We start from the raw sequence: 17,775 nt of genomic DNA on the forward strand, positions 1-17,775 counted from the left end.
TCATTTATGTGGTAACTTTCTGCTTTTCAATTCTCTTTGGTCAAAGAATAACACAGATTTGGCCTTTGCCTACACAGAGAAGAGAGCTCCAGTTTCAGAGCCAGGAGACTGCACCCCTCTTGCTGCATATACATTGCTGACTGACAGCAACAATAATCAAATATTTATGCAGCCCCACAGTGCAAACTCTCAGAGCATCCAGCACCATTGTTTAATGCCCCCTGCTCAGCTTTAACATGGACATGGGATCTGGCAGATGAGTAGCTGCACTGATAGCAGATATTACTAAAAGCAGTCCTCTTCCCTATCCATGTCACAGGTGTCCCAGAGAAGGGGCACCAGAAACAAAGGGATGCTCCTACCACAACAGCTGTTCTTTAGAGCTCAGAGCTTAGACTGGAAAAGATCTACCAGGCTGCAAACTCTTGAGACTGAATTACATGCTAATTTATTTACAGGTTTGCAAATCCTTAGGAGAAGGCTTGTGCTATAAGCTGGGGCATCAGTACTGAGGGTCAGAAATATCCTGAAGGGTCAATCAGAGCAGGCAAGGCACAACATCAGAACAGGCTGATTTAGAGTACACAACTCTAATACTGCTGAATCTGCACAGCAAGTTTTGAAGTTATGCTCTGTTAAAACACATTTTCTTGCAGGAAAAAAAAAAATTAAAAAAAAAAAAAAGAGCATACCAAACTGGTGGAAAATGTTTAACCAAAACCCACTGCCAAATACATACATATATATATATATATATATATACACACATATATAAACTCATGATTTGATTTTAATAACTGGGGTTCTTTCAGCTAATTCCATATAAAGGTCTTCGCTAATATATTTAATTTTACAGAAGAACAGCTACTCTAGCTGCTTTAAAGTAAGTGGAGTTAAGAATTAGAAGTATTTCCTTAAAGGCACTATCTGTCAGTACTCTACTTCTGTAAGACTGCCCTACACCTTTCAGCTTAATATCAGAACTGTTCTCTGTTCTCTCAAATATACCACTGCAAACCAGTAAAAGTTAATCTACATTAGAGACTATTATTAGTTCCTTTGATTTAGCCAGGAATTGCTCATCTTCACATTTTACAATTATTCCAGAAGTTAGGAGCAGCTGAGAGGAAACAAAATCCCCCTAAAAAGCACCATCACCGTTTAGAAAGGTAAGCTGCACAACACCACCTGTCAACACAAACTAGAAGGCACACTTCCAACAAAGAGTAAGCAAGAGCCTGTCCATGCCCTGTGGCCATGTAGCTCAATGTGAGTGCAGCTGATCCAGTATTCACAGCCAGGATGAATATATGACATTCCAGCAGGGCTCAGGAAAAGCCTTGGGCACCTCTGTAACAATCTACAGTGGGATCACTCTTCGGATAAAGTACAAGAAAGGTACATAACTCTGTTGTAATTACTAACTGGAAAAGAGTGGAAAAGAAAGCAGCTATTATTTCAAAAACTTGTTTATTCACAGAACTACCACAGCTTTGACAGTGAAGCATCTCCTGTATTTAACAGCCAAAACAAGACTACAATCACCTATCTACTAGAGATCGACAGAATTCCCAAGGACACTGGCACAGAGGGTACCAGCTGGGAGCAGGCTCTGACCTCACAGCCTCATCACTATTGGCCTAAACAGCAATCTGGCATCTCAGTGTGCATCCTCTCTCCCATGGCACTGCTCCTGACAGAGATCCCACATCACACGTCAGCCTGGAGCTTCGCCTGGTTATTTTAACTTTGAAGTCAGCAAAACCAAAAGCCATTCCACTGCTCTGGTGAAGCACAATGTTTTCAAGCCTTGAAAACTAAATGTAGTCTGATAAGTTAATCCTTGAAGCTTCCACACAACAAAAACTTCACACAAGAAACTCAAAAAGTTAGTTGGGGCAGCCAGCTTTTTAAGACCCTTAATTATTAATAGTGCAGATGAGTGGAATGAAACACATTTTTAAGAGGAGATGCTGAGTATCTGTTGCTCAACACACTGTGGGCACACGGGCCTTCAGAGGGATCCCAGCGTCGTGCTGTTCACCGCCTACCACTAAGGCAAGTGACCAAATTTAGCAGTGCCTGACCCTCCGTATGTTCATTTACAGCTTGTGGACTACCTGCAAAAAACAAATTCACTACCAAACCCAAAAGGCGTCAATTCGTTTCCCACTCTGCACAGGTGTACCTGTGAGAAGCACTAAGAACATAAGGAAATTTCTTTTATTGACCTAGGAAACAAAGATAAATTGTTTAATTAACTCTCACATCATGACTATTTGTATGCTATAAAGTGCAAAACGTACACAACCAATGCGGCTACAGAAAAGTCTCCAGAACTCAGTTCCCTGTCTGCCAAAACTCGTCTTTCCGCTACGGGACGTGATGATAGGGCAGATACCACGGGAGGCTGAACACACCGCGTGTGCCCTGCGCTGCTGCTCCAGCTCCCAGGCGGGACGCGTGCCCCCGCCGTAGAGCCGCTCTTGCTGCTCGGCTCGTCCTTCCCCCGCGCTCCGCCTGCGGGCACGGACCCTGGGCAGCCGCAGCGGGTGATGCGCTGAGGGACACCCCAGTCCCTCACCCCGATCCTTCATCCCAGTCCCTCACCCCGATCCCTCCTCACCCCAGTGCCGGCCGAGCGCTCGGCCGAGGCTCCCCCGCCCTTCCGCGCCACTCACAATCTCGGTCACCATGAGGAGCCCGGGCACGGTGCGCAGGAACTCCTTGTCGTAGGCGAGGGTGCTGGAGCTGGCCGACAGGTCGGCGGTGAAGGAGCTGCTGGTGGTGGTGACGGTGTGCGAGCGCGGGCGCGGCGGCGGCTCCTGGGGCGGCGCGGGCGGCTCCATGGCCGGCGCGGCTGTCGCCGGACGGGCGGCGCGGAGGCACCGCCGCTCGCCGCTTTGTGTGGCCCCGGCGCCGCGGGCAGCCCCCGCCCGGGCCGCGGGAGGAGGAGGGCGCTCGGCGCCGGCCCCGGGCGGGGAGGCGGGTCCGGAGCGGGGCCGCCCAGCCCTCCCGCCGCTGCCCCCGCGGCGGGACCCGCGCTGCCGTGCGAGGCAGCCCCAGCGCCAGGGAACGAGGGTCAGAGCGGGTCCCCTCTCGAAACCACCTCCTGACCTCGCGGGCTGTTACACACTGGGGATCCCGTCTGCTTCCAGTGCGGCCGAGCTGAGCCACTGTTGTGCCACAGCCCGGGGGCGAGCTCGGTTTGGAGCCTCGTGGCCGGCCGTCGTCGTCCCTCGGGCTGTCACCCCTGGCTCCACGGGCAGCAAGGGCTGGCAGAGCCGCGCTGGTGCTGCACGGGGCTGTCCCCACCAGCTGCCATCGCCTGGGAGAGGAACCGCCGCCAAGTGCCGCGGGCGGCGAACAAGAGTCTAGGAGCTAACACAGCCCTCCCAGAGCTGGAAATGGGGGCTTTGCTGGGGTCTGCCAAATAACCAAGAGACTGAACAACGCAAAACACTTTTAAAGGTCATAAAAGTCACTGGGAAATGTAAAGTATTAAGTCAGTATTGACCTATACTACCTGGCAGTGTTGAGCTGTTCCTTAACCTGTATTTTTCAGTATTCCAGTCCAAAGTACCATCTTTAAAAAAAAACAAGTCCAAACATTTTTGGATCTTTTAAGAGCTTCTAAAGAGATTTTCCATTCCACAAAAACCATGGAGTTTCAACAATAAGCAAGCAGGTTATAGTTGTTTTCAACGTTCAGGAACTCTAATTAGCAAAGGATTTGTGGCCATTCAGTAAAAATGAAGTGTTTTCCACATGTCTGGTGGCTATTGTCCTTGAATTGTTTACTGCTGCTCTCCTACTGGATAACAAAGGCTGGATTTTGTGGTATTACCTTTCAGCAAGGGATTGAAGCAGTTGGGGAGGCAGGAGGAGGAATATGGGAGAGTTTCTCCCAGAAATACAGGAAACATGAATTACCCAAAGGAACTGTTCTTGTGCATTATTTTGCCTCGCTCACCGTGTCAGTGTCTCACAGTAGAGGCTCCATGGGCTTCTTGGAATGTGTATCTTGGCTCAGCCTCTGTGGAGCCTTCATGCTCTCTATACTCTTACTAGGAAAAGAACTCTTGCTAGGTCAAAATATGCAATTTGGTGAAGCCTTTCAATGCAAGTGTTTTAGACACTGGTGACTTTTTTATTTAAGATGGCAGAAGAAATGTGACAGAGCTTTGCAAATATGAACTTCAGGTCATCAGAACACAATGCCTGTCACTTGATGCAACAAGATATACAGATAGCTTTTTTTTTTTTTTTAGGAAAAGAAAGAAAAAGACCATTAATAAACTACACACTCAAACCACTGAACACAACTCCTTAATAATGAAACAAGGAATTTTATACTTTTTGCAAAACCATAATTTTTTTCTTTTGTGACATTAACAGTATTATGGGTTTTTTTTGTGTTCCTATTTTATCTCTTCCTTTTATATTAGAGTCGATATTGTAAAGGAACAGAACACACCTATGCACTAGTCTGTCTGGAGGCCTGCTTCAACTGGCTTGAAAGTAAAAGTGCTTTATCTGATTGTTCAGCACTGCCAAGGTTCCTTCCAATGCCAGAGCTACTTTGCCATGCCCCTTTTGCTATTTGTGAAGATCCATTGTAACAGCATCAATTTTCCATTCCGAGACATTCCTGTCTTTTCAGTTTTCCACCTAGAAGATCAGTAAAAGTGAGGAAATGTGGGGCTAAAGTTCATGCCACTATCAAAATTAACACTAATTTCAAAGTTGTTTGAGCCATTCACATCACTTTCCCTTTGAGGGCTGATTTATTTTATGCTGGATGCATATTCTCATCGTGTTTCCAGGGTGTTATTCACTGGTTTCAGTGTTCATGCATAATTTTAAAACTCTTTATTTATACCCTAAACTCATGAGGGTCAGTGTTGGTTTTCTTTCAGCCAACAGAATCAGAGCAATAAATTTCATTGTTTTTGGTCTGCACATCTGTTGTTTGAGCATCCCAGCTCCTGTAGGGCAGAAAAAAAAGTAAAATAAAAATACAGACAGGGAACCAATTGTTTTCTGCTTCAGCTATATTAATATACTGTACACTTTCAGTGTCTATTGTAGAGGTCTAGTATCATTATTAATTCAACAAGAATTGGAGGGCTACACTTGTGGGCAATTTCTCTGAACACTGGCTGCCACTCTGATTTCCCTAGTTAGCTTATTTTTCTCCAGCAAACACGTTCAAAGAAAGAGTTTCCCTAAAAAATGGGTATACACTCCAGAAGCTTTTCTGTATCTGATATTCCTGGAAGCAAATTTCATTCTTTAACTTGACAACATAATACTTGACATTTTGCATGTTAATTATGAGGCTCTAATTTTTTTGTTTTGCATCCTTGCACTGAGGGCTAGAGCTGGAAAGCCTTCAGGGACCAGCTAAGCCTAGCTAGATTTTTTTACATGTAGATAGCATCAGAAACAGAATAATTGAATGCTGCTGCTTGAACAATCAACCTTTTATTACAGAACTACCAAGAGAGAATAAGGTGGCCCAATTTCTTTATTTTAAATTAACCTTTCAAGGGAAGAATAGGCAAGGCTTTTAAACACCAGTCAAGATTGTAACCTCTTGTGTGTCAACTGCTGTAAGGAAGTAAACTCTGATTAGGGAAAAAAATGCAATTTGGTGAATGTAAATGTTTTAGTAAAAACAGAATAGTGGATAAAGGTATTATCGGGTTTCTCAGTAAAGGGATTATTCCTGAATGTCTCATTATCTAATTAACAAGAGTCTTCCATTTAAGCTGGTTTTGTTCTCAAATCCTGAGGTGCCAACATTTTTAACATTACTGATCGAGCTCTCTAGAATTACTTTCTTAGCAACAATCTGGCCAGCTGGAAGTGCTAATTAAAGTAGACTCACAGGTCCAATGAGTGGAGCTGACTGGAATTTCCTGAACTGTTTTTCTGGTTTTGAAATAGAGCTTCCCTTCCCCCTTCCTAAATCCTAGAATTTTCAAATGTCAAACTCATTCAGACTTGTTTTTAGGTAAGCAAAACACATTAACATATAAAAGATGAGTGAAATTTTTCAGTGGTTATCAGCAGGTTTCAGTCCAAACAAAAACTTACTGTATTTAAACCACCTAGAAATTAACTAAGATAAGGGAACTTATTCTGAAGAGAGCAAAAAAGGAATTGTACTTTTTGTGAAACCCAGGTCTCGCACAAGAAATGGGGATTTATGTCGGATGTCCAGGACAAGTATTCTCACCCTTGACATCCTACTGTGCTAATAATCTGAGGATGAGATATTTTTAGTTAGCATTAAATCAAGAAATTATTGGAAATTTCCTAATGGCTTTTCAGAATTAGCAAAGTTTAGGTTTTGAGCTACAAAAGTATTCAAGTAAATAATTTATAACATACTTTACCCTTCAACAGCTTACAACCAAAAATTGATTTGTACTAACCCAAACCAGAAATACTTGATTTGTACTTTGGTAGTAACATGTGCCATAGGCACATGATCAATCAAGGCAAACACCTCTGTGTAGGAATCCATATTTCACAAAGAAAAGATGGTTTTCATGACTGAGGTACTTGGATCTTCCAATATTGCTGCAACAGAGAGAGAATAGATGAGATTAATATATTTTCAAAATGGCCATTATTTGGCAAATCCATAGAGAATCTTTGTCTGTACATGGGTTTACTGAGCATGAAGCTTGTTTTGTTTTGCAGCTTGGGCACCTAAAATTCATAAACATAAAATCAATAGCAATTCAAACAGCAATCAAAGTAATGACAGTGCATGGGATTTTATTAACAGATGCTTGTTACAGCCCTAATGCTGGAAAAGGCAGGATTTAGCTGTATGTGTTCTGTACTCCTCTTATCACAAATATTTCTTTCTTTACATGACGTTTACTTGAGTCCAGACTGTGGATACACAGTCATTTTACCTGCCAGAAAGCTGTCTTACAACATATTTTGCCATACAGATAATTAACTCTGTGCTGGGAATAGTAACATACTGACTTCTAGATTTTATTTTTCAGTTTTGAAACCCACAACACTAAGTAAACTGTGTGGTGATAGAGACTGTGCTAAGAAAAAAAAAGCACAGAGTGTATTTTCTTTGCATTAGGCTTTCACCAGCTGTTTTATCTGCTCTGGGAATCTAAAGATCCCTCCCAGCCCTGCAACACAACTATGTCACAGATGCCGTACTGAGGAAAAATTTCTTCTTTCAGAGCTGACTTGTACTTAGAACACACTGTTCCTGCACACTGAATATATGTGCTTAACTTCAGGGCAGAGAGCACATTTACTCAACTTAAAAAGAGTTTGTAGTGAGAAGTGTGAAGTCTAGGCATAAATCTCAGAAGGGGAGTTGTGGTTTTCATGCTTAGGGGCCTTAGCTCTGTAGGGCACCTGCAAGAGCAGGTGTGCATTTTATTTCCCAGGCTGCTTCCCAGCTGCTCTGGGCCGTCTTGCTCTCCAGCAAGCCTGCAAGCACAGCTCCAAGCACAGCTCCAAGCACAGCTCCAAGCACAGGTGGTGGCTGTGCCTTCTCACACCTGCAAATCAGAGGCCACCCCAATACTCCAGCGTCTGGTGTCAGGTTGTGTGAGGGAGCTGATTCTGCCCCTGAGCATGTCCAGGCAGGCTGTCCCTGAGGCACACTCATAAAAACTTTCATTAGGGTCAGCAGCCTGCCACAGACCTTTAAATATTATTATGGAGCAAACACATACTAGTGATTATATCACTGAGAATATAAACATTTCCACTGAAGACGTGCATTTTCTACTTGCTAAGGGTGGTGCTTGCCTAAGTGTTTATGGAAATCTCAGCAGGTAATGTTTATACAGCACCCAAGCCCAGTGCAAAACAGCTGGAGGAAAAAACCACCTTCAACAATTGTCAGTGCCATATTTGTTTTTAGACAATTAATGAAAGACTGTATAATTCTACCGTGGTTTCAATCACAGCACCATCCAAGTTTAAGGAGAAAGTTCACAGCCAACTCAGTTTGCTTGCAGGCTTAAATAAAATAATAAACAATCAGCTATGTTGCTCTGCTGTGGTTGGTACAACACCTTGACACAGGCTTGAGACTTAAAGTGTCCCTTAACCCAAATTATGAGCTTGCTGTGTCTGTATACACACTGAGAGAAGACATGGATGGCAGGTAAAAACCTAACCAAATACTATGGCTAAAAGCTGAAACAGGACAAATTCAGACTGAAAAGAAATTGGTTTTGTTGTCGGAACTTTTTGAATGTATTTTTTTTAACATACCATGATTAGCTATTTGAAGGATTTATTAAATAAAACAATAAACTCTCCGTCATTTTAAATCTATAATTCCAAGCTATAGGTTTATTTGAAATGTACTCTTTACCAGACTTACATTGACAAATTTGGTGGTCTTTATTATACAGAACACAACAAAAGATGGTCCAAATGATTCGAGAAACCACAGAAATTAATTCCAATTATTTCCATACAGTGTCAGCCTTGTTAACACTCTAGTCACCCAGCTGTACAGTACACATGCAGTACCAATGCCTGACACATCTCCTGGAGTGGCAGCAGAATAAAGGATCTCATGTATCTCGCTCTGTCTGGACAATGAAAACTGGTAATGAAACTGCTGTACAGGGAGAATCAACTTTATGCAGATGGACTGCAAGGTTTAAGGGTGGAAAAATTATCATCCAGAGAAAGTTAAGAAGCCAGTGGGCTGACTGCAGGATCTGCAGAGAAAGGTGCTAGCTGACAGGGGTGAGGTGCCAGAGTGTACATGCTCTGTCATAGGGGGCTGAAGTGCAGGAGAAGAGAACTGAGCCTGGCAGGGCACTGACCTAAATCTTGGGGAACACAACAGTGGAAGGAGAAGGCAGAGAAGCGCAGGCAGATGTTTTACTGCTCCTCAGACTGGTTGACACAACCTTTCTGTTAGTATGGAGTACAGACATGTGACATCTATCCATTAACAGAAGAGGAAAATGTTAACAGAGGACACAGTTCACCACATAGTGGCCTGAAATCTGCAAGCAGCTGAGCATTACAGCATTGGTATTTTCAAATCAGCAGTTTATCTTTGCATCTAGACAAGTGCCAAAAGACTTCTGTGCAACAAAGAACAAAATGACCTTGATGTTTGTATTCACAGAGCAGTCTTAGCCCTGAAACAAAACAAAAGCAAAGAAACAATTCTCCCTAGTACAAAACACAGTCAAGTTCAACTCAAAACAGGACACAGAGGTGGAAGCACAGTGTTTTTGGATATACAGAACACTGCTCAAGACTGTAAATCATTGGATGCTTTTAGAACATTAGTGTTACAGATATGCAAAGAAACAGCATGCAAAGCTCCTGATAACTGGTCGGCCTTGTGTCAGTGCATGAAAAAATACCTGCAGTGATGCAGTGAATCCTCCAGTTCTAGCTTCCCAAAAACATCCTTTGCAAGAGAAGCGGGAGTTTGAAGAAACAGGGGAGAGAGAATCATGCTTCTGTTAAGACTACATGTATTTACAGGGAGCAGAGTGTTTTCTGCTGCTGGCCTAGTAAAACCTGCTGGGATTTTTAAATGAATCAGAAAGACAAATTTAGTTAAATTTCTCAATTCACTTCGTTTTCTATGAAAATTGCAGGCTTTGGGCTGTGTGAGAACAGTGCATGGTGAGAGACTATAGGACTCAGGGGATGGATGATGGGCTGCCTTTTGGAGGGATTGGGATTTCCTCAAAACAAAGGCTTATTCCATTTATGCCATGTCTTGAGAAAGCTTATCCTGTCAAGTCATTTATCACCCTGCTAACTAGCTACTGAGCATGGATAATGCTTCTTCCCTAGATGAGTGAGGGAAAAGAGAATTTTAGAAGAAAGAAAGGTTTTCATTTGGGGATTTTAGGATATTGGAGAAGAGCCTATAGGAGTTAGGATATCTAAGCTCTTTGAATGATAAGAAAAACATACCAAGAAGGATTTTTCTAACAGCTCATAGTGCAGCTAAAATAGTCTTTCTGCTGAGGGCATCCCTGGTATGTAAATTATGTGAACTGGCACAGCCCTGTGGTTTGCAGTACTACATTTGGAGTAAGTAGAGGATGCTCTGTGATGGATGTGGCTCTAATTACTGATATTGAGGTGAATGAAGTCCATCATATATTTGCAAATGTCTGGCATAATGCCAGACAATTATGATGTGAGATTTTTAATTATACAGATATCCCCATCCATCCCTACAATAAAAAAGCTTATTTTCCTATAAACTTTGAGGTTGGCTCACCTTAATGATCAAGAAAAGTACAAACTCAATTTGTTGTCCTGGCTGCAGTGGGGGTATTTTTAAGAGCAATTTATTCCATGTAGATTTTTCTACAGAGAGCATATCCTCAGTTTTCACTGTTCTTGGCATTTACAAGAATTTGATAGCTTCTGGTAACCATCCTCTTTGTCATGTTAACGGATCAGTTTATACTATGAAGATGAGGATGTGATAGCTTAACCTTCATCTTCTCAGCACATTAGAAACCTGATTATATATATTTATACATACACACACAGAAGCATACAAGAGCATGTCTCATAGATACAGACAATTATTAAAAAAAAACCATCAGTGGTCACTAAATATATCAAATCTATGATGCTACAAAAGCAGTGTTATTCTCTGAATGTACCAATCAAATAATTACTCACTTGCCATCTTCACAAGGATTCAATCAGAGGCCCAGGAAACAAGCTGCATCAGTGTGTGCAAATGAAGGTCATGCATCAAACTGCTGGGCTTTCTTTTTAAGTGATGCTATGATTGCTGTTTCAGTGAAGGAGTAATCAGGGAGGTCATAATTTCATTATTCATTGTTCCAGCAGGTAGTGCAACAAAAAATATTGAAGTTAGCAATTATTAATTTAAACCAGGTATTACTTTGATACCTTGGAAGTGTTCAAAAAAAATGTGGGTATGGCACTTAGGGGCACAGTTACGTCGTGAAGATGGCAGTGCTGGGTTCACAGGTTAACTCAATGATCTTAGAGGTCTTGTTCAAATTAAATGATTCTATGATTTCTTGCATGCAAGCATCCTTCTTGTGCTAGAATACTTCTTTTATGGTCTGTCTGAAATTACTAGTGAAGGTTTTCTTCATGTATACAAGTAAGGGAAATATAAGTAAGTGGATTACATCAGCTTATCACTGCCGAAATGCAGGATTTAACAAATTATCTTCATCAACAGCAATGAACAACACTGAGATACCTAAATGGGTATTTCAAGGTATGTATCTAGCCAGCAGCTGATTTATAGGTGACATCCTCCGGCCTGCAAAAATACTCCAATATATAAAGGAATCCAGTGTAAGACAACCAGTGATAAGAATACACATAGAAAAGGAAAAAAAAAATGCTGGTGAAGACACCTTTACTACAAGGACAAGTATTCCACAGTGTTTTTATAAGAGCATAGAAAGGGAGCCATGAACAAGGGCCTCTCTAGGAGAGGGGAACAGAGGATTTGCAGATCCTCAGTCTCCCTCATCTGAGTGTGAGCGATGCAGTTCAAGTCCACCTCTGAATTTGGGGAAGTGAAGAAGAGGCAGGACTACATGCCCATGTACTTGCTCTCTGTGGATCCCTGCCTTGAAAAAGGAACAACTATTTCCCAGTTACTCATTTATGTGATTGAAAATATTTTTTTAAGATGAGTGACAAAGAGAAGCATAGACTCTCCATGATCACTACACAGAGAAACTACATTTACCCTGTGTGTGTGGTAGTGAATCCCCTGACTTAAGTTGTTCCAAAAAAAGCCACCAATTCACTAAAATCAGTCAAGAATATTGGACTAAAGCAGATGCAGTAAGTTGTGTTCATTCAAAGGCAGCACAGAAAATTTAAAATATTGCCAACCCAAATCACCACGAACCCCAAACACTCTAAATCCATATTAAACTGAAGATCAGCTATTTCTTGTAATTTGCCTACTGGATTTCAAGATATTTTACTAATCATCTAAAACAGATAATTCCTTTGAAAGCAAAATTATCTTTCCAAAGCTCTGTCAATACTTGGAGATACCCAAGAAAACGGCATTGAATAGAGATAAATCATATGATAAGACTAATACTTCAGAACTGAAAGCAACTTGAAAATTAAACATTTTTCCTGCTCAGGTGTTGTCTGTGCATACATTTCCTTTTTTAAAATGTGAATTTAACACACAGAAGCAGGTAGACAACAAGCAGTCCCAGGGAATGATGTCACTGGTTCCTTAAGGTATGTCCAGTAAGGCCAGCAATCTGAGGAACTGCCTTCTAACAGTCCAGTTGAAATGCTTTTTTCCTGACTCAAGCAGGCTGCCTTGAATAGTTTAGATTCTCTGATCATTCACCATATAACTTCTGTAGCAATAAACCACATTCTCATTTTTAGTGATGCATTCAAGGAGGACTCATGTGAAGCCTGGTTACCTGGTGTAGAGTTCCCAGTCATTAAAACATAATGAGTTTTAAATCAGTCTAGTCTAACTCAGTAATTAACACAAGCTACCTTGAGATGAGCTTCTCAAGTGTTCCCATTCTGTTTCCTAAAATCTGTCTGTCCATGCACCCTGGGCCTAATTACTGCTCCAACATTACAAGAACAGAGATGTTCAAACCTCCCAATATCTGCTCACTGTTCCTCGGATGCTCTCCTGATCCGGCCCACATGCTGACATGACAGGCTCTAGCTAAACATGGTCATTTCACACTAATGTCTCTTCAGAATTCATGTAACCACATCCACTACTCTTCACTTTAGGATTGATTACAGTAGCAATTAAAAAAAAAAAAAAAAAAGACCCAAAACAGTGATGCTGACTTTGTGCTAGGGAAGAGACCTTGGGTACAACATGCAAGCTCTCGGACAGAAGGAAACCAGGAAGATTTCCAGTCCACCTATATCAGATGAATAAAATCACATCTGGAGTCAGGAGTGTCCCTGGAGTGTTCTTGTTCAATTATTTTAATTTAACCTCTGCCTCTGGTGACAACAGGGCAGAGCTGCTAGCAGCACTATACTTATTTTAAGATTACATAAAAATGTTAATAGCCAGGGTTATGGCTACCTTGCCATTAGCTAGGGCTCCCACTTCTAGCTCTGAATCTGCACTTGCAAAAGAGAATGAAGATAATTCCCTCAGAAATTCAGGAAGAGCATTTTGAGGAGCTTTGCTTTAAAGGCTTACCTCTGACTACTTAGTCAGATCTAATCCTGATTAGCTCAGCTCTGAGAAAAATCACAAACTGATGAGAAGGTAGCCAACACTTCTGATTACTTCTCACTTGTTAAATACAGTATGTGCAACCCTGAGGAAGTTGCAGTTTTCTCTTGCCAGCCTTTCTCATAATCATCATCACATTTTCATGAACTCTCATGATCCCACAGGAAAGTGAGTGAAGTGCATATTACCTCTGTGTAAGTTGTCTATAACGCATGAACAGAATATTTTTCTCATCTTAGTTTTCCATTTCTTGCTTGTAGAAACAATACATGGAATGAAAAGCAAACTTCAACAGCAATGGTTTTATCTCTATGCATTTTGATAACACCAAGTGTGCTTATGAAATCTCTCTTCTATTTCAGCAACTACTAAGATCTCTAAGGAGACATTTTCCAGGTTTTAGTTTTGAAAGGAATGTTGTGCTCTAAGCTGTTATTGTGAAGCCATGCCTGGTACAGACTGACAGGCCAAAAGGGGCTTCAATCAACTCTCAACAGCTGTGTCTTCACTCTTTCTGTATTACAGTGCAGTGTATTACCATCTCTTGCACTGGTTAAAACTGACATAGGCTCGTTCCTTATGTTTCAACAAATGCAATACTTTGCATTCTGTTCCCTCTGTTCTCCACACATAGTAGATACAAGGTAACACTTAAAACAATTTACCTGTAGGGTTTGCAGTGCAACCCCATTCCACTCTAATCAGATTGCTTTCAGAAAATTAATTGTGCCTGCTAGCAAACACTTCTGTTCTAGCCTTGCCCAGTCTTGTCAAGGCAACCATGTCGTATTTTGGAAGAAAAGACACACCTCGACATTGTCATACCTGGAAACTGCACATTCCTCTATCAAATGGTTTCAAGGAACTGAATTACCAGTTTTTTTAATGCATCTGTGAATAATGTTCATAAGGGAGATAAAATTTCTGAGGGGGAAAAGTTATGTAAGTATAGTAACTACATAGACTACACCTAAGTATAGAATACTTCAGCTCCAGAGAAGGAATACATTAGAATCAACATAAGCAGCTTTTGTTACAAAGCTTAAGCAGTAATGGGTTAAAGATCATTATTAGCAACCAAGATCACTTTCCTAGAGACTTAAAGCAGACTGAGCAACTGCACCAGGAAATACCACTAAGAAACACTCCAGCTTCTGCTATTTTAAAACAGTCTATATATGAATAAAGATGGGAGTAGCATAAGGATTAAGCCCAAGAGTATGAATGCTCTGAAGACTTTATTCCACTTAACCTCCCTGCTGGGCATCAAATGTAAGACAAGGCTAAATGCACATGGCAGCATGCTGATCCTTTTTTTCCATGCTGGCTAAAGTTCTGGGACTAACGAAAGGTATTCCTTATCTATAGCAGCCTACAGCCTGAAAAAATGCAGATAAAGAAAACGGGAGGGTGAGACTAAACAAAGACAAGGGAAGACTGGCACGACCAAGCACTGCTGCAATTACCACCTAGCTTGAAGCTTGAAGAAAATGATGTTGATAACATCTACATTAAATTTTATAAAAGCCCAGAAACAACAAAATATCCAAAGTATGTCTGTCACATTCCATTGAAAATCTGCACAGTAAGTAGAAATCAGGAAAAAAATATAAATTCGGTTTAAAAATACAACTAAAAATACTTCTATAAAACCTGGGCTTTAATCCAAAGCACAAGCACAGCCAAGGCTGGCTCTGCTCAGCAACCACAGTAAAGAGCAGCTTGCTTTGTGCTCACTTTCTTTCAAGTATTTAGAGCCTCCTAAAGCATGGATCACAATACATGTAGGTTTGTTTCTCAATGCAACAATACAGGAAGTGGGTACCACAAAAAAAGAACAGCATGTTTAAAAAAAAACAAAAAAACCTTCACAGTCCTGAGCAGCTGTGATGCAAGTGCTTGTGTTTGATTTTGCATTTCAAATGCTAGTATTTAAAATGATGTAGATCAGGAACCCAGCCAGTGCTTGCTAACAGATTTGGCTTGCTTTCCAGCTATCTCCAGCCTTTAAATAGCAAAAGAGCAAACTGTAAATCCCCAAGGCTGTACTTTCTGAGCCTACCCCATGGCCATACTCAGTAATCATCAAACTGAAAGATACTCACAAATTCCTCAAAACCACAAATCATACAGAAAATAAACCTATCTTGCTGAGAGCTAAAGTATGCTTCTATGACAAGAATTTGCTTTATAATAAACCCAGATCTGGAGAAAGAAAGGGCAAACTAGTTCAATTAATGTCACTATTACTTTCACCTGAATGTGACATATGCACTATTCTTTACAAACTTGGCATTTCAGAGCTTCAGGGACTGGAAGCATGGATGTGATACTATTCCCCTGAAACAGTATCAATGTTTTCAATTACCCCATACCATTGCAGGCACGGAGGACAGGTTGGAAGAAATCTATGCACTAGCTTTGCAGCCAGACAGCTTTAAATGGATAGACAGACATTAGCTAGTGCAAAGGCAGCTAAACATTAATCCTTTTGGTGGCCTTGCTAAAATCCTGTGCAAAATTCCCAGCACCTTACAAAGCACACAAACATTCAAAAGCAAAGTAAGTAGGGGTTTGTCTGTGTAGATGAGCATGTGTGAGCATTTACACACATCTACCTTCTGATATGAAGAACTCTTTTTAAGGGCCACTACAAAACAGCACATACAGGTAGGTGCAGCTACACAAAGATGAGAAGGAAGCTGGAACAGGCACAAAGAAAAGCTGTAGGATGAAGGACACTACATGACTCTCATCCAAGTGAGAAAAGCAAACATGCAGTAGCAACAAACAGCACGACCAACATCCGAGTGCAATGTGGGTTTGACTGAGCAGATTCTGGCAGCTACATCCACCTAAACAATCAGGACTGCTCACACAGGTCAGAGCGGTACACCTAAAACAGATACTGTAAGTAACAGGTAAATATAACAAATACATAAATTCAATTTAGACATGGGGAACTCTGACAGAAATACCATTATGCTGTGTGTCACCCTATTGTTCTCCTCTTAAAATCTAGTTCTGGAATTGTTTTCAGTAAGAGCAGGGTTAGACTGATAGATCAAGAATATCTCAAAGTCCTTACCCAAAGCAGGCCTCTAAAATCAAGTTAGAACGGACTGAAAGCGAACCATGTTTCATTTAACCTGAATGCCAAACACCTCTCCTTTGCACATGCTGGGATTGAAGGCAGCTGCTCTTCCCATCCATTATTCAAAATGGAAGTGTTACCTTTCAGTGCTCAGATTTCTACCAGCTTATGGCAAATCACAGGAGAAAAATCCATGTAGCCAGGAGATAGGCAGAAATGAAACAGTTTTATGCTTTCTAATGATATGACGTGCCACATGTTCCAGGACGTTTTATTTCAGCATTATCCAGTTTCACTGCTGTGAAATCTATGCAATTCATTCACATGACTCCAGGCGTACAATGAAATCCAGGTTGGGAGTATTATGAAGAACTATCAGCACAGGCCACTGGACACTCACTTCTTGTCTGCCCTGTTTCTTGTACAGCTTGGGTGTTATTTGCTGTCAGACAATGAGAGACACCCAGCCTGTTTGCACTGATTTAGTGAGAAAGCACCACCCCTTCAGAAGATACATAAAACAAAGGTGTCCATCCTAATTCTCTTGTGATGGGTTTTTACTCTGCTGTTGACTCAGGCTAATTGGAATTTAAGCCCTTTTGGATGGTATGTTTGAGATACTTACATATTTTATTCTATTGATTGATTTACTGCACACTTAAAATAAATATAATTTTGAGGTAAAAGTACCACAAGAAATGACCTAATGGCTAAAAATCCATATTAAAATTAGGAAGAATATGCAACCAGGCACAGATTTTCTAGGCAACCATCTTTACTCCTCTCAGTATCCCTATGTGTAAATGATGGATTAAGATATTGCTCTCATTTTATTAACTGCTCTGAGGCTTTCAGTAGACAATGCATTATTCTGGTCACCAAGAAAACCATACTTATTTTACAGTATGATGTCCCACACTAAGTAGCAGACCTTTCTTTCTCTGGATAAACACTTGTGACACCTCCCACCCCTTTGGCTGATGTACAAACTGACAAAACTGAGCACAATGTGCTCTTGTTACTTCCCAAAGTCTTTCAACTTCAACATCCAACAGAAACAAACGTTGGGTACAGAGTACAGTGATACTGAAAGATCTCACCGACCATACTGTCCAACAGCTGAGGTAGTGGCTCTTGCCCTATACTTAGGAGGGTCTTCGATGACAGGTGCCTTGGGTGGAGGTAATAATATGTTGGGAATTTTATACCAAGCTCCTTCCCTCAGTTCCAGAGGGCCTACAACACATCCACCTTCTAAATACAAGGAAGACACGGTAAGACAGGTGCAGTCATACAGGAACCTTGGGAAATTCAGAAATGGTCAGAAGAGTAACTCCAGATCGGGTGGAATCAGCCATTACCGACCAGTGCCCTCCAGTGGCTCCCACAGAAACTGAAGGGAAATGAGGACAAAAACTTGAAGTCAAAA

General features: G+C 41.3%; 2 protein-coding genes across 2 annotated transcripts in view; one reads left to right on the forward strand and one right to left on the reverse strand.

Annotated features, from left to right (window-relative positions):
• CMTM8 (CKLF like MARVEL transmembrane domain containing 8) overlaps nucleotides 1-2,869 on the reverse strand; it is a 34,787-nt gene extending 31,918 nt beyond the window's left edge. The window contains exon 1 of the mRNA XM_021525871.2: nucleotides 2,682-2,869. Coding sequence (XP_021381546.2) covers nucleotides 2,682-2,849 — 168 coding nt within the window. The 5' untranslated portion in view covers nucleotides 2,850-2,869. The remainder of the gene's footprint in view (nucleotides 1-2,681) is intronic.
• The window catches only part of OSBPL10 (oxysterol binding protein like 10), a 492,302-nt gene that overhangs the window by 313,174 nt on the left and 161,353 nt on the right, over nucleotides 1-17,775 (forward strand). The window lies entirely within an intron of this gene.

This window comes from Lonchura striata, chromosome 1 (assembly GCF_046129695.1).
Source record: "Lonchura striata isolate bLonStr1 chromosome 1, bLonStr1.mat, whole genome shotgun sequence".
Classification (NCBI taxonomy): Eukaryota; Metazoa; Chordata; class Aves; order Passeriformes; family Estrildidae; genus Lonchura; species Lonchura striata.